The 23,602-nt window shown below is 37.9% G+C and overlaps 1 protein-coding gene across 1 annotated transcript; it reads left to right on the top strand.

The window, feature by feature from the left end:
* Positions 1-52: 52 nt before the first annotated feature.
* LOC136241185 (kelch-like protein 28) lies at positions 53-18,849 on the top strand. Its single transcript, XM_066032363.1, has 9 exons — positions 53-1,026; positions 1,081-1,107; positions 1,158-1,244; positions 1,300-1,326; positions 8,271-8,300; positions 8,359-8,499; positions 8,611-8,649; positions 8,705-8,731; positions 18,693-18,849. The coding sequence occupies exons 1-9, from the start codon at positions 108-110 to the stop codon at positions 18,764-18,766; spliced, it is 1,371 nt and encodes a 456-aa protein (XP_065888435.1). The 5' UTR covers positions 53-107; the 3' UTR covers positions 18,767-18,849.
* The last annotated feature ends 4,753 nt before the right edge of the window (positions 18,850-23,602 follow it).

The raw sequence follows: 23,602 nt of genomic DNA on the forward strand, positions 1-23,602 counted from the left end.
TAGCTTGTGACCACGTGTAGTCTCGCGGCGCCGACCCTAAAAAGTGGGTCGGGCGCCTAGTCCACGTGGTAAAACAAGAAACCTGTTAACTAAATGCTTGAACCCTTATGGCTGGTAAATCATACACGGAAGCAGTGAGTAGTGTTAAAGTTGAGCGAGATGTGTGTGATGTACTGGACATGCAAGACAATGCGGAGGTACTGGAAGAGCCGAATTGGTGTTGTGAAGTGTTAAACTGTTTACTACAAGACCCCAGTACACACGATGTGATGTTTGTAACATCTGATGGTGGTAGTGTGAGTGGTCACAAAGCTATACTAACAGCTAGTTCACCAGTGTTCCGTGCTATGTTCAATGATAATGTTCACACCAGTGGAGAAATGGAGATATCACTTCCATCAGTGGATGCAGAGACATTTTCCAGTCTTGTTAGTTACATCTACACAGGCAAGGTGGTTGTGAACTCTGCTACATGTCTGGATATGCTGGGTGCTGCCATGCACTTCAAGATCACTTCATTGGTGACGAAGTTAATCATATTCACCACAGCTTCATTAGACAGCAGTAATGTCATCTCCGTTGTCATTTTTGCACATGAAAGAAACTGTTGCCAGTTACTGGACGATTGTTTGAAGTACATGTGTGCTAATGCTAGTGATGTTGTCCATCACCCAGGCTTCATTAAACTTCCACATGAAGTTGTGCTTGCATTCTGTAAGAGTTCTGATCTCAACGTTAGTGAGATAGATCTGTTCTTAGTAGTAAATGAGTGGCAACAACACAACCAGAAAGTAGCAAAGGCTGTTATCAAGAACATTTTTAGAGAGATCCGTTATCCATTAATTTCAAATACTGATCTAGTCAGAAAAGTTTCACCCACAGATATGGCTGATCCTAGTCTGTACACAGCTGCTCTGGAATATCATTTTGACACTAGTCTATACAGAGGACCACTAAGTCAACTTGTAACAAGAAAATGTCACAAATTAACGTCGCTAAATAGCAGTGAAATTGAACCTGCTACAGGTATTAGTTCATAGTATTATTGCCGGGTTAATGGTATTTGTATTTCTATTCTAGTACTGCAGAGTAGAGGAAGCCATTCAGGTAAATCTAAATGACTCATTTCTTAAATTCATAAGCGAGCAACTTTTTAGTCTCACCAAATAACCTGGTGGATGCTGAAGACACTGACAGAAATTCTACCAAAAGGATATGTTTAGTGGTGAAGTCTGTATCATCAGGTGAGATATTTGTTACAAAGTTAACATAATTTTCTATTATATTGTGTACATTTAGTACCATCCGATACAACTGATCCTTCAGGTGAACTCTCTTATGTTTAATGATATTGTTGAAATTGTGTCATATGTAACCCCTACAAGTATTTTGTTACTTGTTTATGATTTGTCTACATCAGCTAACAGCAGTAAAATGTACATTGTGATTAGTAGGTATAATGCAATCAAAGTGTTAGACAACACTACAGCAATTTAATCCTCAAGCATCACTTACGTGATGTAAAGTATAGTTTATTTGATATAGCTGTGTCTTCATGTATTGCTTATAGCCAGTTGTATATCACATAGTTTCTTTGGTAGGCTATTCTTTGCTGAGCTGCATGGTCACATGTGTAGTTATTTTTTTGCTTACACAAAATGTACACATACTTGTTGAGCAATCATGAGAGTGTTGACCCATTCATGGCTGAATTTTTTAGCACACTACACAGGTCTTGCCGACTTGCCTAGTGTAACACTACCTGTATGCGAAACCAGTCACATCTCAAAATATTTTCCATGGACTTACAAACTAAGTTAAATTGCTTTACATAACACAAACTGCAAGACAATCACAACAACACAAAGATGAGAAAAAAGCACAATGGATGCAAATTGTTGGGGACAAACAAAACACTAATGAGAGTGCATTAAAACAGTTCTACATCATTTGCTTACTGTGCGATGTTCTGGTTTTACAAATGTTTAGCACCAAACCTACTTGTGTGTATATGACATGCACATCATGCCACATTCTTGAAAAATGCTTCTCCAGCTATCATAGTCTATCAGAATGATTGATAGTATTCTTAGACACTAGCAGAGGGGATTATAACGGTCGGTCAATGGACATTTCCCAAGCATACAAGGCATTTGTCCTAGCAATCAAATTTTAAGTTGGTCAATGATTGTCCGATCACGTGACAACTTACCTCACTCTCCAGAAGTTATAAACCAACCTAGCTACAGCAGTAGCAATAATATCAAGACACACGGTAGTGTGTCGTGCGGCCCAAGAAGCCGGCGCGCCACACCGTGAGTATATTGACAGGAAGAACGAAAACGTCATTTTCACACCTTTGTATCTCGGTGATCACTTATCTGATTGGAACCAAATTTGCTACACAGTTGCCCGCCAGCCAAGGGAGTCTACATTCCAAATTTGAAGGAAATCGCTCCAGCCATTTCCGAGATACGAGCTGCCAAAGTTTCGTTTTTTTTCTTCGTTTTTTTTCTTCTTCGTCTTTTCGCACACTTGCAAAAATTGCTATAACAAGCAAACGCGTACTCCGATCGCCTTGAACTTTGGCACACAGAAAGGGAGTCCAAAGGCGAATCCTAGCATCAAATTTGGTACAAATCCGATGAATGGTTCAGGAGTTATGACCGATTATTCGCGTAAAACAAGATCGATTTGTTGTCACGCCTACAGGGTAAACCGCTTCATGGAATGAGTTGAAAATTGCTATGTAGATGGAGTAACCATCGTAAGAGTGCCTTTTGGTGGTTTGAAAGGAATCGAGATAAAGACCACGGAGATATGACACAAAACCCAACCTGTGTCACAATTACGCGATCGATTTTTATGAATAAAAAAGTATTAGTTTTCACGCCTACTAGGCAAACCGCTTAGAGCAATGAGCTGAAAATCGGTGTATAGCTGGAATAATCTTCATAGAAAGTCCTTGCAGTAGTACAGAAGAATCGGATTACAAACCACTGAGTTATGATTCGAAAGCCAACTCCGTGTAGCAAATGCGAGATCGAGATACTCTAATAGAACAGTCACCCTAATAGAGCATTTGGCTAATTTATTTACTCCATTATAGAATTTTATTACATCACAAGTTATTCTGTAGGGAGTTCAGCTGCAAACAGTTAATCTTATAGACAGTTCAGCAAGAAGACAGTCACCATGTGGAGAGTTAAGCAAATATATCACTATAGAGATTCAGAACATTACAAGTCACACTGAAGAAAGTTCAGCTATAAACAAGTCATGCACTGTGTAGAGAATTCAGCTACAATTAAGTCACTCTCTAGAGAATTCAGTTACACAGAATTCAGCTACACACAAGTCACTGTGGAGAGAGTTCAGCTACAAACAAATTACCCTTTAGAGTGATCAGCTACAAACAAAACACTTTGCAGGGTGTTCAGCTGCAACAAATCAACCTTTAGAGCGATCAGCAATGAACAAATCAACACAAATCTACCTGTAGAGAGATCAGCTAGAAACAAATCACCCTGAAGACAGTTCAGCTACAAAAAATCACCCTGTAGAGACATCAGCTAGAAACTAGACACAATGTAAGGAGTTCGGCTACAAGCAATCACCCTGTAGAGAGTTCAGCTAAAACAAATCAACCTGCAGAGAGATCAGCTACAAACAATTCACCTTATAGAGAGTTCAGCTACAAACAGATTACCTGTAGAGAGATCAGCTACAAACAAATCACCTTATAGAGAGTTCAGCTACAAACAGATTACCTGTAGAGAGATCGGCTGCAAACAAATCAACCTGCAGAGAGATCAGCTACACACAAATCAACTTGTAGAGAGATCAGCTAGAAACTACACACAATGTAAGGAGTTCAGCTACAAATAAATCACCCTGTAGAGAGTTCAGCTAAAACAAATCAACCTGCAGAGAGATCAGCTACAAACAAATCACCTTTTAGACAGTTCAGCTACAAATAAATTACCTTGTAGAGAGATCGGCTACAAACAATTCAACCTGCAGAGAGATCAGCTACACACAATTCAACTTGTAGAGAGATCAGCTACAAACAAATCACCCTGTAGAGAGATCAGCTAGAAACTAGACACAATGTAAGGAGTTCAGCTACAAGCAAATCACCGTGTAGAGAGTTCAACTACAAACAAACCAACCTGTAGAGTGATCAGCTAGAAACAAATCACCCTGAAGAGAGGTCAGCTACAAAAAATCACCCTGTAGAGATATCAGCTAGAAACAAATCACCCTGAAGAGAGGTCAACTACAAAAAAATCACCCTGTAGAGAGATCAGCTAGAAACAAATCACCCTGAAGAGAGGTCAGCTACAAACAAAACACTTTGCAGAGAATTCAGCTACAAACAAATCAGCTTGTAGAGAGATCAGTTACACACAAATCAACCTGTAGAGAGATAAGCTAGAAACAAATCACCCTGTAGAGAGTAGCTACAAGCAAAACACCCTGTAGAGAGTTCAGCAACAAAGAAACCACCATGTAGAGAGTTCAGCTGCAAACAAATCACCTTATAGAGAGTTCAGCTACAAACAAATTACCCTGTAGAGAGATCAGCTAGAAACTAGACACAATATAAGGAGTTCAGCTACAAGCAAATCACCCTTTAGTGAGTTCAGCTACAAACAAATCAACCTGCAGTGAGATCACCTACAAAAAAGCACCTTGTACAGAGTTCAGCTACAAACAAATTACCCTGTAGAAAGATCAGCTACACACAAATCAACTCGTAGAGAGATCAGCTACAAACAAATCACCCTGTAGAGAGATCAGCTAGAAACTAGACACAATGTAAGGAGTTCAGCTACACAAGTAAATCACCCTGTAGAGAGTTCAGCTAAAACAAATCAACCTGCAGAGAGATCAGCTACAAATAAATCACTTTACAGACAGTTCAGCTACAAACAAATTACCTTGTAGAGAGATCGGCTGCAAATTAATCAACCTGCAGAGAGATCAGATACACACAAATCAACTTGTAGAGAGATCAGCTACAAACAAATCACCCTGTAGAGAGATCAGCTAGAAACTAGATACAATGCAAGGAGTTCAGCTACAAGCAAAATCACCCTTTAGTGAGTTCAGCTACAAACAAATCAACCTGCATTGAGATCACCCACAAAAACGCACTTGTACAGAGTTCAGTTACAAACAAATCACCCTGTAGAGAGATCAGGTAGAAGAATTCACCTTGTAGAGAGTTCAGCAACAAAGAAACCACCATGTAGAGAGTTCAGCTGCAAATCACCCAGTAGAAAGATCAGCTAGAAGAAGTTACCTTGTAGAGAGTTCAGTTACAAAGAAACCATCATATAGAGAGTTCAGCTACAAAGAAATTACCCCGTAGAGAGTTCAGCTAGAAGAAGTCACCTTGTAAAGAGTTCAGCTAGAAAGAAACCATCATGTACAGAGTTCAGCTACAAAGAAACCACCTGCACAGAATTCAACTACAAACAAATTACCCTGTATAGAGATCAGCTAGAAGAAGTTACCTTGTAGATAGTTCAGCTACAACAATTCATCCTGTAGAAAGATCAGCTAGAAGATGTCACCTTGTAGAGTGTTCAGTTACAAAGAAACCATCATGTAGAGAGTTCAGCTGCAAACAAATCACTCTGTAGAGAATTCAGCTACAAAGAAACCGCCATGTAGAGAGTTCAGCCTCATACAAACCACCTTGTAGAGAATTCAACTACAACAAATCACCCTGTAGAGAAGAAGTTACCTTGTAGAGAGTTCAGCTACAAAGAAACCATCATGTAGGGAGTTCAGCTACAAAGAAACTACCATGTAGAGAGTTTAGCTGCAAACAAATCACCTGTAGATAGTTCAGCTAGAAACAAATCACCCCGTAGAGAGATCAGCTGGATGAAGTCACCTTGTAGAGAGTTCAGCTACAAAGAAACCATCATGTAGAGAGTTCAGCTGCAAACAAATCACCCTGCAGAGAGTTCAGCTACAAAAAAATCACCCTGTAGAGAGTTCAGCTAGACGAAGTCACCTTATAGAGAGTTCAGCTACAAAGAAACCATCATGTAGAGAGTTTGGCTACAAAGACACCACCATGTAGAGAGTTTAGCTGCAAACAATTCACCTGTAGAGAGTTCAGCTAGAAACAAAATACCCTGTAGAGAGACCAGCTAGAAGAGGTTACCTTGTAGAGAGTTCAGCTACAAAGAAACCATCCTGTATATAGTTCAGCTACATTTCAAGTCACTTAAAAAAGCCCCAAAGCCAGCCATAGGCCGACTTTGCAGTATACAAATACAAAAAGAAGTGATATCTAATCAAAAACAGCCAAGCTGTAAAAAAAGGTGCGGCCCCCAAGAAGGCCATGGTGAAAAAAGATGTGAAATCCAAGGTGGCGGCCAAGAAATGGCTGTGATGGTAGGTTAATGGTTACATTTTAATAACGACAATTCAGGTGAATTTTGTGCCGCTTGGTCTTGGCACCAAATTGACCTGAATTGTTGTTATTAAAATGTAACCATTAACCTACCATCACAGCCATTTCTTGGCCGCCACCTTGGATTTCACATCTTTTTTCACCATGGCCTTCTTGGGGGCCGCACCTTTTTTTACAGCTTGGCTGTTTTTGATTAGATATACTTAGTGAGTTATCTAACCATTGTAGTTAACTATAGTCTATACAATACACAGCCGGATTCTCGAGACTGAAGCAGGTACGGACGGGAACAGAAAGTGGGACAGAAATGACCAATAGAAAATGGCCAGTAAAAGCTCATTATCTAATTAAATGTCACCAAAATATCCTTATTTGTACTGTTTGAATAGTAGTGTTGCTGGATTATTTCACAAAACGATCAAAATACTCTAATAGAACAGTCGGACAATTTTATTGCCATAATTAGCAACTGAACTAATGCTGCAATTTTCAAAACAGACTTAACTAATTAACTAACTACTTTGACAAAGGTAAAAAGTTTACAAAGCATATTTATAAGACAGTGACTCAGCTGCAGATCAAGCTTTGGAATGCTGCACCCACAGCCTTAGGATGACTGATGTTGTTGTTATTTGATGGGCTAGCAAAATCACATTGCCAGGGCTAGCTAGGCTGTTTGCCTATATCCGGATTGCATCCAGTAATCATCTAATCATTGCTTTGTTTTCTAGTTGGTTGCATGGTTGTCATATTATGCTGTATGTTGTATGCAAGCAATAATCAGTAGTCTATTAGTCTGTATGTTTGTGCCATTACTTCATTTGTGTGTGCAACTATTATTTGGAAGGGGAAATAACTATGGTGTATGCATGAGCTAACAGTGTATTCACTTCTCAGTCCTTTGCTCATGTGCTACTTCAGCTTGTACACCTATTTGAAGTAAAAAAACATCAATGCATTTGAATGTCATTTAGATATTCGTATTTGCCTATCTAAGCAACTAACCAAGACTTCCCTGGGAGAACTTCCATTCCTTGCAATGTCCAACCATCTTAGACTCATGTCCAGCTAACTAACAGTTTGTTAGTATAAATGTCCTTTCAGTCTTTAAGAGTTATAATCCCTTCTGGACACTAGTATCAACCGAAGAAACTCTTTAACTTGACTCAGTATACAAGAATAGTTTTACCAGGCTACAAAACAAACTTTTAATGGTGCACGGAGGATCCGATTATCCCAGGAACGGGACCTCTGAGGGGGTGTGAATTTCAGGATAGGTCTATCATGCTTAGTAAGTGTGTCAAAATTGTATTCAGTGGGTGTTTTACTAGAGCAATTCGCCATGTGGCAGTTGCAGTCATGAATAGGTTAACTTGACCATTACAGATATAATTCATTTTCCCTTTGTCATACTGTACTGTAGCTGCTATATAGTAGTAGAGCTGTTAATGCACAAAATTTGTCCCTCCACAGCAGTTATATATATACTGTAACAGGTGATATAATGAGATTGACTGCATGCGTCATTCTCCATCTGTAGTACATATATGTAATATCACTGGCAAAACAGGCAGAAACAATTGTTTGCTTTTTAGTAGTTTGTCAGCCTTATATGTCTAGTGCCTTTTTCTATTCATGAGTTGTAATAAAAGTTCACTTATGATAATTTAATTATGTTACAAAAAAGTAATCATAGGAAATTTATGAGTATATTTATACGTATTATGTTGAATGTGATTCACATACTCTTAGTTGGTCTAGTCGAACCCATGTATAGCTTTACCCCTGGAATAACACTACATGACTTTAATGGTATATGTATTTTACCATGCAGTATCACACAGTAAGGCAGATGGAGAACCAGGTACATAATTTTTTTAGTGGCATGTGTGGAATTACAGTTTAGATTGCTAAAATTCTAGTAACATCAAATGATTCTGAAGTGAGAACTGTTGCCACCAGCAAGCTGGATAAGATAGTGGAAACCATATATTCACGCATTGATGATGGGATGGTACCATCAGAAATAACATCACCAGATACTACCATATGTGTCTTATCAGGTGAACTGGTATTTGTTGATGTGATGGTAGTTATTGTGCACGTGTACAAGAAATTATTGAGAAAAGTCCAAATCACATATTAATCATATATTTTGTTAACCCTGTATATAGATGATCATATTGACAGTACCGTCCCATCAACTCCACAAAGTATGTTATAGCTAACATTTCATTTGACATCACTGTACCATACCATTGTATACAGGAACGCACCGTGTTGTGGTTACATCAGGTAATGATTGGTGACTTGTACGTTAGAAAATTGACTGTATGTTGATCTCTATAGTCCATGCATACATTACACATTTTCCTGACTTTCAGTCCTCTATGGTAGCTTGTGAATGTCAAAATAAAGCCTCAAAAGTTCATCCACAACCTTGAAATTTATGTGTACATGTATGGTTCATGGAGCAGAGAGCAATAGGCCTTTTCGTTAACTAATTATGTGACTGGCGAAAGGGGTCTTTCAAACACATCCAATTTATCATCTGTGACAACTCAGATTTGAAAAAGCTAATTACTTGAAATTGGGTCAGTGCTGAGTACCAATACAACTTAATGGATGGTGACAATTTGAGGCTTATTATGTTTCTTAACACTAAATTATAGTCTTTTAATTTCAGAGAATTGAATGCGTGTGGGAGATCCCTTTTAGCAAATCCTAATTACTTCCTCCATTTTTCTGGTGTGTGCAATTTTGCTAACCATAATGCACCCTTCCCATTCACTTCCATACAAAATACTTATTTTCAAGCTGAAACGTATTCGTGCTACTGTTATATATACATCCGAAGTTTCTTTAAATGTTAGAAGTAGTACAGTTTTCCTCTCTTAGGAAAGCTTTGTTTTGTATTTCTTTGAGTTACAGAAATTCTATAAATAGCTATTATTAAAGTACTAAATCGCATTGTCCAGCATTGTTGTTAAAGCCACAGGTGATATAATTGTAATATTAATGATAGTTCGCCTCCATTCTTGCCACTAGCAGCCATTCAAGCCTAGCTAATGATGGCAACAGCAGAAAACATTAGTGATTGGCATACCTGAACCAAATCTGAAGGTGCCATTTGACAAGTACACTGCTCTCAAACTTTGATGGTAGTTATAGTATGTATATAGGAACCAGTGTAGCTACAGACGGTAAAAATAGCTGGCAGTGATGTTAGAAATCTATACATGCTGCTGGAAGTCAATCGATACTGGATGGCTTGTGAGTACCACACTGGGGATCTAGGCTACATCGTGGGGCTACCTGCATACAGTAATTTCTGTTCATAGAGAATGATGCTGGGCTGGCATTCACCTAGCACAGCAACAAAGTTGAAGCAGCTTAAACTTGATAATCTCATAAATTACCTGCGAATCAGCACTGCAAGTAGCAATCCACCACTTAACAACACTTACCTATTCATACAAAATTGCACTGGTGAAAAGGCACGTCTCGGGTTGAAGTGACCTCGAACAGTGAAAAACCAAGCCCATGGCCTTACCCATTGCTTGGCTGAAGGCATCAGCTAGTTAGTTAGTTAGTCAGAATAAAATTCTGTTAAATAGAAAATTTTAAAATTCCGTAGAAACTTGTTGGAAGGGTTTGGGGTCACTCTGAAGGCATTTTTTGGCTTGGCTATGCCTAACCAATGCTGCCAAGCTGTTGTGAAGGAAATTTGAGGCTGGTTTTAGGGGGACATTTTTGGGCAAGTAAGTCCAAAACTGCATGATCCCTAATGTACAGTACTACTGTACTGTATGATGCTGTACCAAGGTGACTTGTTACATATTAGCTAATGTTAATAGAGTAACTGCACTATTTATGTTATACCTCCTTTATACTGATGAAATGCTCTTTTTACAGTGATTAAAACATCTTTATTTTCAGCTTATTTCCTTATGTAGTTTGCCTGGTATATATGACACTGAAAACAGATAGTTCTTCATTTTTGAAACCCCGTTGCACTTGTTACACATCGTTGATTTCTTTTAGAACCATAGAAGTTTAACATTGTGATGGTAACTTCATGCATGGACTGATTTGAATTTCTTCCTTCAAGCAGTTTACCTTGTGGGCATGACAACTAATCTCATTTGAGATTAATCATGCACTACTGCTTTGTTCTCCATCTGATGAAAATTTGACTTCAATATGACTATGTTTGTGCTACCCTTAAACCAAGGAAGGCATGCACGATTAAGGTATGGCAATTGAAGAAGAAAGAGAAAAATACGATAAATAAGACAAATTTGAAGACAGATATCTCAGTGATGGCTTGGCAGATATTTTTGCTTCCTGTAATCAGGACTTCTTATCTGAGGAACCTCTCTCTGCACATCCCAGGTAGCTTGACAATAATAAAGTTGGAATAAGATGAAAGCACAAGGGGGGAGCCTAAAGGTTGCTGTTTACCTATTAGGTGTGGCTTGTTTATTGCGCCAGGGTTTTCAAGTTTGTTGTAGTTGGTCACATGCGCTGACAGTGCGAAAAAAATGGCAGAATTTAAGTAACTATGTGTCCTGTTACGATAGATAATTGTAATTGTGGTGAAACTATTACTCACTGTGTTGTTGTGACTCCTGTATCACCAGTGAATGGCCCTTCAGTAGGGGCATATGCAGGAATTTTGAAAAGGGGTTTCCACTATAGTTAAGTGACTGTTATATTAGAGTAGTTTATATTGCCTGACTACTTTATTAGAGTATCTCAATCTTTTCACCAAAATCATAAGCTATAAGTGTTGCTATCATGTGAGAAACTATTATTTAACTAATATAAAAGTTTACAATGTGTCCTGTTCCATGATAGATTCAAGATTGTGGAAACCTAAAATTTCAATTTCTTAAAGTTTCAAGTAGTGTGTAAAATCCAAAGGGGTTTCCTGAACCCCCTGGAAACCCCCCTTGGTATGCCCCTGCTTCAGTTACTAGGTACTTAGTGCATGTTGATTATAACAGGACAATGGACTGGAAAATCCCAGTATTAATAATAACCACCACTTGATTGCTATTATACATGATAATACATTTTAATACCCCAGGGGAATGACCATAAATGTTCTGTGTTGACTTCCTCTTCTGCTCACTTAACTGCATAGATTGCAATAATTGTATTCAAGTTTGTTACTTTAGTATATTAGCAGGCATTTCTTAGAGTCCAGACATTTTTTTAGGTTTGGACAGTAGTGTGTTCCAGATTGCCAAGATAAGAGAGGTTCCTGATAGCAACAACAATAGGTTTCCTCTAACATGATTAATTATGTCATGTGGCCAAGGAAAGTCAAATTAGCTGTATGGTAATATTAGACCAAGTTCTCAAAGTACTTTGTGCACATTATGAATATGGTTCAAATTGATGACTGATATTTTAGCCACTCCAGTTATCAAACAGTACGATAATACTGTTTAAGTAGGGATCGGGGTGGATTTGGCGCGCGCCTCAAATTTCTATCGCTCAAAAATCATCCTAGAAACATCTCACGCAGCAAATAAACTTTTAACTAAAGAGTCTTCACGTTTCTAACTTTATTTCTAGCGTTATATATCAGAAAATGACCAGAAAAGTGCTGAAAATCTATTTCTAAAAAATCGCTAAAACATAAATTTTCGTCTGCCTGCCAGCCTGCATGCCTGCCTGCCTGCCTGACCACATTCGCAAGGATACAGCCCAAACGAAGTGTTCTGCCAGTTTCATTTTACGTCACAACAATAAACTCACTGGTGGCATGTGCCTTTTGGCCATTTGGTTGGTATACAGCGACTGCGCTATGCTCTTTCCCTTTATCTTTCATCAAGTACTGGCCTTTCCGTCTTCTTGTGTAATTGATGATAATTGACGTAACCAGAAATAATTTTACAAGAAAAAACGGGAAGTACTGAAACCAAATGTTTTCTCACGTGAACGTAATATATTTGAAAACTGCTGAAACAGCGAATAATTTGAGTCTATATACAGACTGGTAGTACTCCGGGAAAAGGAGTTTCTTTCTTCATCGAACATTTAAGTATATTTGGAAGTTGACAGTGAAACAGCGTCCGCGAAGCAGGGATATCTCTTATACTCTACGTGGAATACTGTACTGAGAGCTTTTACTCGACCCTAAGGAATCATTTTGTTTGTCCAAATATTCAATACTGATTGGCAATATTTGTTTGAGTGTTCAGTGAAGGAGTTTTTTTGTTCATCGAGCTTTCAAGTATATTTGGAAGTTGACAGTGAAACAGCGTCCGCGAAGCAGGGATATCTCTTATACTCTACGTGGACTACTGTACTGAGAGCTTGTACTCGACCCTAAGGAATCATTTTGTTCGTCCAAATATTCAATACTGATTGGCAATATTTGTTTGAGTGTTCAGTGAAGGAGTTTCTTTGTTCGTCGAGCTTTCAAGTATATTTGGAAGTTGACAGTGAAACAGCGTCCGCGAAGCAGGGTTATCTCTTATACTACGTGGACTACTGTACTGAGAGCTCGTACTCGACCCTAAGGAATCATTTTGTTCGTCCAAATATTCAATACTGATTGGCAATATTTGTTTGAGTGTTCAGTGAATTACCAGCATTTGAAGTTGCAGTTGCCACTCCTAAGCTGAATGAACTTTCTTCTTGAGTTTAACACCAGAACTAAGCATTAAATAGTTACAATACCCATACCCTGGATTGAATAGTTGGTGCTCATTCCATGCGGTTGCTCGATTAAGCATCACTGCAACTACGTAAGTGTGTTTTTTTAAGTATAATTATCTGTCAAGTTGCCACTTGATGATTATGCACCTGTCAAAGTCACACCCCACCTACCCCAGGTTAGGCATAGATGGGGATTGAGTATAAATTTCTGCCATGCATGCATGGTAGTCGGTATATATTTAATGGTACACAAGTTCAATGCATAATGCAACACTAAAGTGTTCAGTTAACTAATTGCAACTCGTCAGTCTTCTGATCCATCAAGGCTTATCCAGTAGCACAGCTAATATCATCTTACTCTAAACAGAAAAATTATAACAATATGAATCATCAAGTTAATTTGAGAGATGCAGGGATACACATACACTTATAGGTAGGCATAGCTAGCCACCTATAATAACTGAGCTAAAAAAGTTAACACACTAGTAGACAAAAAAATTGAATTTAAAAAAGGGAAGTAGGGATCTACGCCTCAAAAGCACTGAAACAAGGGTAGTCTAGCTAAAATAGTGTAGCTAAAATGATAACATCAATCCATGATCAACTAATAAGACAGATGATTCCTACTGTGGTGAATGTATAAATACCTAGCAAAGTTTCAACATGATATGCGCCTTCACCACAGTAGGGATCATCTGTCTTATTAGTTGATCATGGATTGATGTTATCATTTTAGCTACACTATTTTAGCTAGACTACCCTTGTTTCAGTGCTTTTGAGGCGTAGATCCCTACTTCCCTTTTTTAAATTCAAATTTTTTTGTCTACTAGTTGTTACATGTACATCTTTTAATTACTGTAGCCCCTTACTAGTCTATCCAAGGAATTTTAGGTATTCCTTAGCCTATATACACTGGATCATAGAGTTAGTTTTAAGTCTATAGACACCTGGTTGCTATAGTGCATCTTAATAAAGGATAAAATCATAATACTTATTTTAAAGTTTAATTTTGCAAAGTTTGATTTGGTTTTTATTCTCTTTATGGTACCTCCCAGTGGCATAGCTACCATTGAGGCAACCGAGGCAGCTGCTTCGGTAAAAATGCTCACCAACAGGCTGAGCAGGCCTGAGTTTTGGCACCCTGGATTTTCTACTTAGACGTTATGGATCATCAATAAAACACGAGCTTTCTTATCACACACTACACTGTATGTTTGATCGCGTGATCCGACGTTACTAGACAGCAGTACTGTACCCTAGTAGCTGAAAAGTAGTCCAGCATGTAAGGTACCATGTCACCATAGGCTCCAGCTCTGCTTAGTACTACAGCCATAGATTCTATTTTGTGTGGCTTGAATTTGTAAAAGATTGAGACACTCTAATAGAGCAGTCATCGTAATATACTCTAATAGAGCATTTAATACAGATTATAGCCACTGTTCTCATTACATTGCTTGATCATTTCTATTTATGTAAATTGTCTTTACATTACTTTTCAAAAGTTCCAATGAGTTAACTGCATGGCATTACAATGAGCTAATTGATCATGCATATCATGCATTAGCAGTTACAATAAAAAAAGAATAGCCTGCTTCACATGCCCTTTCAAAGCATATGCAAAATTTTCCTTGAGGGAGAATTCCCCCAGACTCCCTAGCTTGACATGCTTAGCATATGTACATGCAGTTGAGCATCACATGAAACTCAGACTTAAACATCACATCAGATCAATAAAAAGTAGTGTGCATGACTATGATGAAGTTTATGGATGGCCTGACCACTCAAAATATCTCCAGAGTAAGTTGCATTGCATGCAATTAAACTAGTCTAATAATTGAAGCATGGTATACTGTAGTATGCTGGAGCATTAATTTATGACATGTAGAAAAATTCCCACCCAGAGTCTTCTGAAACGGTTCAGTTCCTTCATCCAACCTGCCAATGCTGTACCACCCATACTTAAAAGTATTTGTGAAGTAGTTGAGTCAGAAATAGACCCTCTCAATTTGGTCAATGTATAAGCTTTGCCTTGGTAAATTTTTTTTCCTGGCTACACCACTGCCTCCTGATTATGTTATTAGACCTGGTGAGTATAACATAGTATCTATAGTGCTTTTATTTGTAACCACCTCAGCAAAACCCACATAGTTTCGAAATTCTTTTTATTGTCTAAGTACTGTATTATCTGCAGTGTCCAAGGAATGGATTACCAAAGTTTGCCTCATTGTGGTAAGTAATTTTGAAGTTATGGTGCTAGACAATAGGAAGAGCAAAGAGACTTGATTTGTACATTGACTAAACAGTACAGGCATTTAAAAAAATTAAGGTCATTACATTTGGCTCAAAGCATTGTGACAAGTTAACAAAAAAACAAGTTTTAGTTTTAGCTAGCTAATACAAGTATGAACACATTTTAAACATAGAAATATCGTATAATATTATGTAAAGATAGTGTTGAATTTAAAGCTTGCTTCCCCGAGTACCAACATATGTAAAACTTTGCATAATTTTTCTTTATAGCATGCTTAATTCACTTAGAAAAGTGAATTGGTGCAAACTATGTGGACGTTTGCTGAGGCAGTCACACTACAAGATGCTATTAACTGTATTTCATCAGTACAGTTTCCCTGCACATTTACGGTGGTAACTACGTATGTTATCAAAACTGTAAGGATAAGTACCCATTAGCTTATAAATACAGAATTCTGTACAATTACATGTGTACAACATACATCTCTTTTTATTAGAGCGTACAGTTGTTGACTATACTCTAATTGAATAGGCAATTTTGTACTATAACTGATCATAATATTTATGATTGTTATTCAGTGTTACACTCTATTAGAATATTCCCATATATGTATATCTAAATGTCACAAACTTTGCTAATAAGATGCAATGGGAGCTTTATCATACAGTATAGTAGTTAGTAGTAGTAGTAGTAGGATTCTCCAATAACAAAGAGTATCTACTAAAACATTTCTTATTCTACATCAAATCTAGCATCCAAAAGTACCAACAGTAATTTTAAACTCACCAAAACCCAAGTGCCTGTCTGCCTTCCTTTTCCCTTCCTGATTGCAGTTGAAAACTAGAGGCTAAACAATGTATCATATATACAGCTACTTATGATTTCATGCCACAATTATAAGCTCACCTGTGACAAGTGCTTTTTTCAATTACGTGTCTGCTCTCTGCACCTTGCCTTTACCTTAGTTTAATCTTCACTTGTACTGGTCATCATCTGTATGCATTAGTTTTCTGCATCAACACTTCCATTATTATATTATACAAGATGACGAAATTATTTGAAGAATATTATGGTACCATAAGGCATACAAAGGAGCAAATAGCTGTGTGCACATATAGCAATTGGTTCACTATAGAAAACATAGCACAATGACCACGCTGCCTGACTCTGTCTCTGCTTATAAGCTTAAACTGTGTGTTGAGAGTTTATGGCTATTATATAGAGGCAAACTCCATGTACCATACCAGCTATACCACTATAAATAGGTGTAGCAACCCCGGGGGGGAGGGGGGCTGCAATTTTCTGATTGTAAATTGCAAGAAGTTTGAGATACACTAATAGAACAGTCAATTACTCTAATAAAGCAGTCACAGTATTCAGAGAAGCAGTGTAGCAAACTATGAAGTAGAATTTTTAATGTGCTTTATCAGTGATACAGTGTATATTTGGTGGAGGCCAGCCATTCTTAGCAGGTAATGACTTTGTTTTTGCTCTGCTATACCAAAACGAGAGTCTAGAGCCTCCCTATCTAAAAATATCTTGCTACTCCTATGCTATAATTATTTTAAGATGATCACTGACACATTCCTGTACCTGGCTTGGACTTCATGATTGTCTTATTGGATCAAGTGTTAGCTGTGATGTTAATGGGCAACAGTTGTGTCATGATAGTGTGACAGGATTTTGTAAAATCAGCCACATTTTACAACTGGAATATTTATGATTCATAAAGGCATTCTAAGCTTCCATTTAGTGTTACGGTGAGTAGAATCACTAGTCAGTACCATGAATTACAACAAAAATTCTTTAAAATATTTTATCAGGTCATTAAGTGTTTTAACAGTGACACATATAGATGTGGATTTCTATAATTATATGTATTTCAAGCGTGACATTAAGACTGGTTTTACAAAATCTGGTCACTTATTATAACTTCTAAATTTTGTGCATTGTAAAATTAGCATGATGTTTGGACATTTAGCATAGTTCAATAAGAATTCAGTTACTACCAGCATAGATAATGTATGCGTTCCTAATGGATTGGAAACGCCCGTTAAATTATTTTCCTATCCTAGTTACGGTGCGCCAATATATTGGGAAATTTGTTGAGTGACTGTTTGGCTTTCTCCCGCTTGTTTGAAGGCCAGTTTGAAGGCGTGGACATTCCTTTTACATTGTGTGATACATTTAAATAAATTTTAAGCTACAGTACTGCTTAGCTTGAGCTAAACAATAGCACAAAGTAGTGCCTGTTTTCTGAAGTTTTATCGAAGCAGTGGAAATATATAGCGAAGCAGTGAATATCTAGCTAGCCTACTACACTCTACCTGCTACAAGTGGTGTGAACAGCAGCAAAGAAACAATGCTGCACTTACTGTTTCTTCAGGAAATTTGCACAACTGTTTTGAAACACCATATTTCACCTATAAACCTGAATTTTCTTATGCTGTTGTTTACTACTCTCCAGCGGCCCTACCCAGTCCAGCCTCCAATTAGTGTGGGTGGCAACTAACCCAGCTGTAAACAACAAACACTAATTTGCTGGTTACAAGAACAGCGAAATCTTCCACCTGTCGAGGCTACAAAGTTTACGCGCAGCGAAACGAGGATAGCCCATGACGTCACTATGTAAATAATACGGGCGTTTCCAATCCATGTGACATACATTATCTATGCTACCAGCTATTGATAAGCTTTGAAGGAAATGGCTACTTGTGTGAGTGCGTGCATGTGAGTGTGTGTGTGTGTTTGTGTCCAAATTTTCAGTGAAAAAAGTTTAAAATATTATAGTACAGTACAAAGATTTTACAAAACTGATCCAAATCGCACATCAGGCAAAATCAAAATAGCACCACCAGTGGATAGCTACACTATCATATTACTAGTTTTGATCCTCGGTACTACTTAAACTACTCGAGGCCAGTGTTAACAGATGTCTTTTTTGCATGGTGTGGAGAGCTCAAATGGCGGTTTCTGGCCTTGTAAAGAGTATGCTTGGCAAGAATCAGTGGTTTACTGGTGGATGGCATGATAATGTTGGCCAGACATTTTTTCTGTTGATTTTGCTACATATCAGGCACTAAGAAGCCAGCACAGCCCTGTATCTGGCCTCCAATTTTGATCTTCCTCAGTCTGTCTCTTGCTCACCCCGCCACCCCTTTGTTAGCCTCGAAACTTCTAATGTGCGATTTGGAATGTTTTTCCAAAATCCAGTCACAAAATTAATGTTATCCCTCTTACACTGTTTGAGTAGGAATTTATCTAAGTTTAGAGTTATTATCATGTATGATTTGCTGTCCTTTTATGTTCTGTTGTCTCATTTCTATGTAGCTCGAACTTATAAAAGAAAGAGAAAAGGTGCATCCTATGCTGCCGTCAGTTCCCAAGATGATTCACATTTGTAGTATGTATAGTTAGTCAATATAACTTGCTTCACATATACTTATGCTAAACGTTTTGAAATTTTTTATGATTTGTTTAATCCATGAACTTGTACCAATTTTAACTACATTTGTGACCGGAGTTTACAAAACCAGGTTTCATGGCCACACACATCAAATTCTTTGAATTTGACCAACTGTAACATGACCTGCCAGCATGCTATTGACTCGAAATTTTCTCACAATGCTTCCATAACTTTGCAAAATGACAGGTCAATATTGGAAACTGTTTGCATATTTCTATGTTGACTCGTTGAGTTATGATCTCCCAAAGCCACACAACTGGATGCGTGTGGAAGCCTGGTTTTGTCAAATTCGGTCACATTTTTTATAATTATTTGCATGCATATAATTGTGAGAAAAGGTTCCATTTCACACACAAAATTTGACCCATTTTTGAATGTTGAAGCTTCACAACTTTTTAATTACGACATTGCTTGAAATTTTCCATGAGTGTATACGTGGCTACAGTATCTGGCTGCATTTTGATACTAAGACCAAGTTAATCAATATAAGTGTCACATCATTTTGTTTGTTGGTATATAAAATGTGTGGAAAAGATACATTTTCGCAAATCCGGTCACATAGTTTATATATATATTCACACACTGGCTGGATGGTGCTGCTTTGAATGCATACACCAATTACTAATTCTAATTAACACAGTGAAATTTCATGAGATTACATACTGTGCCTTAGATTTGTATATGTTACACACACCATCAAGTTTACTTCCTCACTGTGAACTGTTGATAGTGCTGAGGCCTAGAAATAAGACCGTTGTCAAATAAAATGACTCACCAAAAGTTAGATTTATTGAGCAAGATATTTGTGAAAAGCTGCTGACAACTTGTTGTGGAAGTATCATATAGTACACTAGTACTATATTGTAATTATTAGTGATCATGGAGGTTTGCACTTTCCCACAAATACCCAGCCTAATAGTACCTTCATGGTGCCTGGCTGTATTGGTTAGGTATTAACCAATCCTAAAAGTGCAACCTGAACATTTCCAATTGGTTGCTATGAAATTTAGACCCCCTAAATTTAATTGTAAGTTTCTCATCCTCAAATAGCAATGCAGGAGATGGAGAGCGTTATTTTGTATTAACTAGATAGCTTACTTGACTCAGAAATTGGCCGTAAATTTAGTCATGAGCAATGATTATAGACTCGATTGTGAACATTGTTACACTTTATTGCAGTGTAGCTATGTGAATGTTATGCATTGTTTTGTGTAGCACAACACAGTACACTGAGCTGTGACAAGACAAGACATAGATACCTCCCTCCAGTGTCCAGAGGGATTGTGGATACTGGCGGAGTACTGAGTTTCTTTAGTTTTAATCTTGCAGCAGTAGTAAAATATCACACATCACTCAACAACAACATGTAGCTGGTTGACTACTAATATACCTTCAGACAAGCATAATTCAATAACGGCTTAAGCTACTGGCTTGATTTTTTTCAATGTTTGACATCACTTCAGCCCAACAGATGCCTTTTGGCATACTGCAGCATGTACAATGCATGCATTATGGAATTACCTTTGTCCTTCTTTGTGTCCCATTTCTCTTTGCTGACAACTCAAAGTGTCAATTTGTGGTAGCATGTACTGGTCACATTGTAACTCCACTAGAAATAACAGTCAGTGCAATTCATTACTATACAAAGACCCTTCTTTTCCCATTCTGATTCTAAATAGTTATGTGAAGATGCATTTGAGGCTGTTTTTGCAGGCCTGATCACATACAGTATGTAGTCATAGCTACCTTTTTTATGGTACACTATTAAATCGCTTTAAAATTCAATAAATGAAACATAGTTCAATATTTTTATTAAAATTGCTTCTAAGTCCAACCTTGACGTAGTTCTTTTTTATAAATTTTGTAACCTTCTGTTCCATTTCTTCCTCCACTACCATGTAAGTATAAGTGTATAGATGTGTGGTAACACATTATAACTTCAGCAGTGCTTTAACTTTTGTAAAGATTGCAAAGGTACTTAGTATTTGTTCTTTGTTTGAAAACTGTGTAACAAGTGGAATATAGCTAACTGAAAGTGAAGTGGAATAACTACTCCACATTTCAGTAATTGGGCATGTTTTCAGTCGTAGTTTGTTGCATGTGAGCATAACAGGTTATACCAATTCTGAAATTATATTCTGTAGAATTTATTGGGCTTGTCTATGCCAAACCAATATGGCCAAGCTGTCATAAAGGAAAAGTGAGGCTGGTTTTGGTGATACATATTTTTGGGCCTAAGCTCCACGATCCCTATCAAGACACACAGTAGTGTGTCGTGCGGCCCAAGAAGCCGGCGCGCCACACCGTGAGTATATTGACAGGAAGAACGAAAACGTCATTTTCACACCTTTGTATCTCGGTGATCACTTATCTGATTTGAACCAAATTTGCTACACAGTTGCCCGCCAGCCAAGGGAGTCTACATTCCAAATTTGAAGGAAATCGCTCCAGCCATTTCCGAGATACGAGCTGCCAAAGTTTCGTTTTTTGTTTCTTCGTTTTTTTTCTTCTTCTTCTTCGTCTTTTCGCACACTTGCAAAAATTGCTATAACAAGCAAACGCGTACTCCGATCGCCTTGAACTTTGGCACACAGAAAGGGAGTCCAAAGGCGAATCCTAGCATCAAATTTGGTACAAATCCGATGAATGGTTCAGGAGGTATGACCGATTATTCGCGTAAAACAAGATCGATTTGTTGTCACGCCTACAGGGTAAACCGCTTCATGGAATGAGTTGAAAATTGCTATGTAGATGGAGTAACCATCGTAGGAGTGCCTTTTGGTGGTTTGAAAGGAATCGAGATAAAGACCACGGAGATATGACACAAAACCCAACCTGTGTCACAATTACGCGATCGATTTTTATGAATAAAAAAGTATTAGTTTTCACGCCTACTAGGCAAACCGCTTAGAGCAATGAGCTGAAAATTGGTGTATAGCTGGAATAATCTTCATAGAAAGTCCTTGCAGTAGTACAGAAGAATCGGATTACAAACCACTGAGTTATGATTCGAAAGCCAACTCCGTGTAGCAAATGCGAGATCGAGATACTCTAATAGAACAGTCACCCTAATAGAGCATTCGGCTAATTTATTTACTCCATTATAGAATTTTATTACATCACAAGTTATTCTGTAGGGAGTTCAGCTGCAAACAGTTAATCTTATAGACAGTTCAGCAAGAAGACAGTCACCATGTGGAGAGTTAAGCAAATATATCACTATAGAGATTCAGAATATTACAAGTCACACTGAAGAAAGTTCAGCTATAAAAAAGTCATGCACTGTGTAGAGAATTCAGCTACAATTAAGTCACTCTCTAGAGAATTCAGTTACACAGAATTCAGCTACACACAAGTCACTGTGGAGAGAGTTCAGCTACAAACAAATTACCCTTTAGAGTGATCAGCTACAAACAAAACACTTTGCAGGGTGTTCAGCTGCAACAAATCAACCTTTAGAGCGATCAGCTAGAAACTACACACAATGTAAGGAATTCAGCTACAAACAAATTACCCTGTAGAGAGATCAGCTACAAACTAGACACAAAGTAAGGAGTTCAGCTACAAGTAAATTACCCTGTAGAGAGTTCATCTACAAACAAATCAACCTGTAGAACAATCAGCTAGAAACAAATCACCCCGAAGAGAGGCCAGCTACAAAAAATTACCCTGTAGAGAGATCAGCTAGAAATAAATCACCCTGAAGAGAGGTCAGCTGCAAAAAAATCACCCTGTAGAGAGATCAGCTACAAACAAATTGCCCTGTAGAGAGATCAGCTACAAGCAAAACACCCTGTAGAGAGTTCAGCAACAAAGAAACCACCATGTAGAGAGTTCAGCTACAAACAAATTACCCTGTAGAGAGATCGGCTACAAACAAATCAGCCTGTAGAGAGTTCAGCTAAAACAAATCAACCTGCAGAGAGATCAACTACAAACAAATCACCTTATAGAGAGTTCAGCTACAAACAAATTACCCTATAGAGAGATCGGCTACAAATAAATCAATCTGCAGAGAGATCAGCTACACACAAATCAACTTGTAGAGAGATCAACTACAAACAAATCACCCTGTACAGAGATCAGCTAGAAACTACACACAATGTAAGGAGTTCAGCTACAAATAAATCACCTTTTAGACAGTTCAGCTACAAATAAATTACCTTGTAGAGAGATCAGCTACAAACAAATCAACCTGCAGAGAGATCAGCTACACACAATTCAACTTGTAGAGAGATCAGCTACAAACAAATCACCCTGTAGAGAGATCAGCTAGAAACTAGATACAATGCAAGGAGTTCAGCTACAAACAAAATCGCCCTTTAGTGAGTTCAGCTACAAACAAATCAACCTGCAGTGAGATCACCCACAAAAACGCACTTGTACAGACTTCAGTTACAAACAAATCACCCTGTAGAGAGATCAGGTAGAAGAATTCACCTTGTAGAGAGTTCAGCAACAAAGAAACCACCATGTAGAGAGTTCAGCTGCAAACAAATCACCCAGTAGAAAGATCAGCTAGAAGAAGTTACCTTGTAAAGAGTTCAGTTACAAAGAAACCATCATATAGAGAGTTCAGCTACAAAGAAATTACCCCGTAGAGAGTTCAGCTAGAAGAAGTCACCTTGTAAAGAGTTCAGCTACAAAGAAACCATCATGTACAGAGTTCAGCTACAAAGAAACCACCTGTACAGAATTCAACTACAAACAAATTACCCTGTATAGAGATCAGCTAGAAGAAGTTACCTTGTAGATAGTTCAGCTACAACAATTC

The sequence above is a fragment of the Dysidea avara genome, chromosome 12 (assembly GCF_963678975.1).
Source record: "Dysidea avara chromosome 12, odDysAvar1.4, whole genome shotgun sequence".
In the NCBI taxonomy this organism is placed as follows: Eukaryota; Metazoa; Porifera; class Demospongiae; order Dictyoceratida; family Dysideidae; genus Dysidea; species Dysidea avara.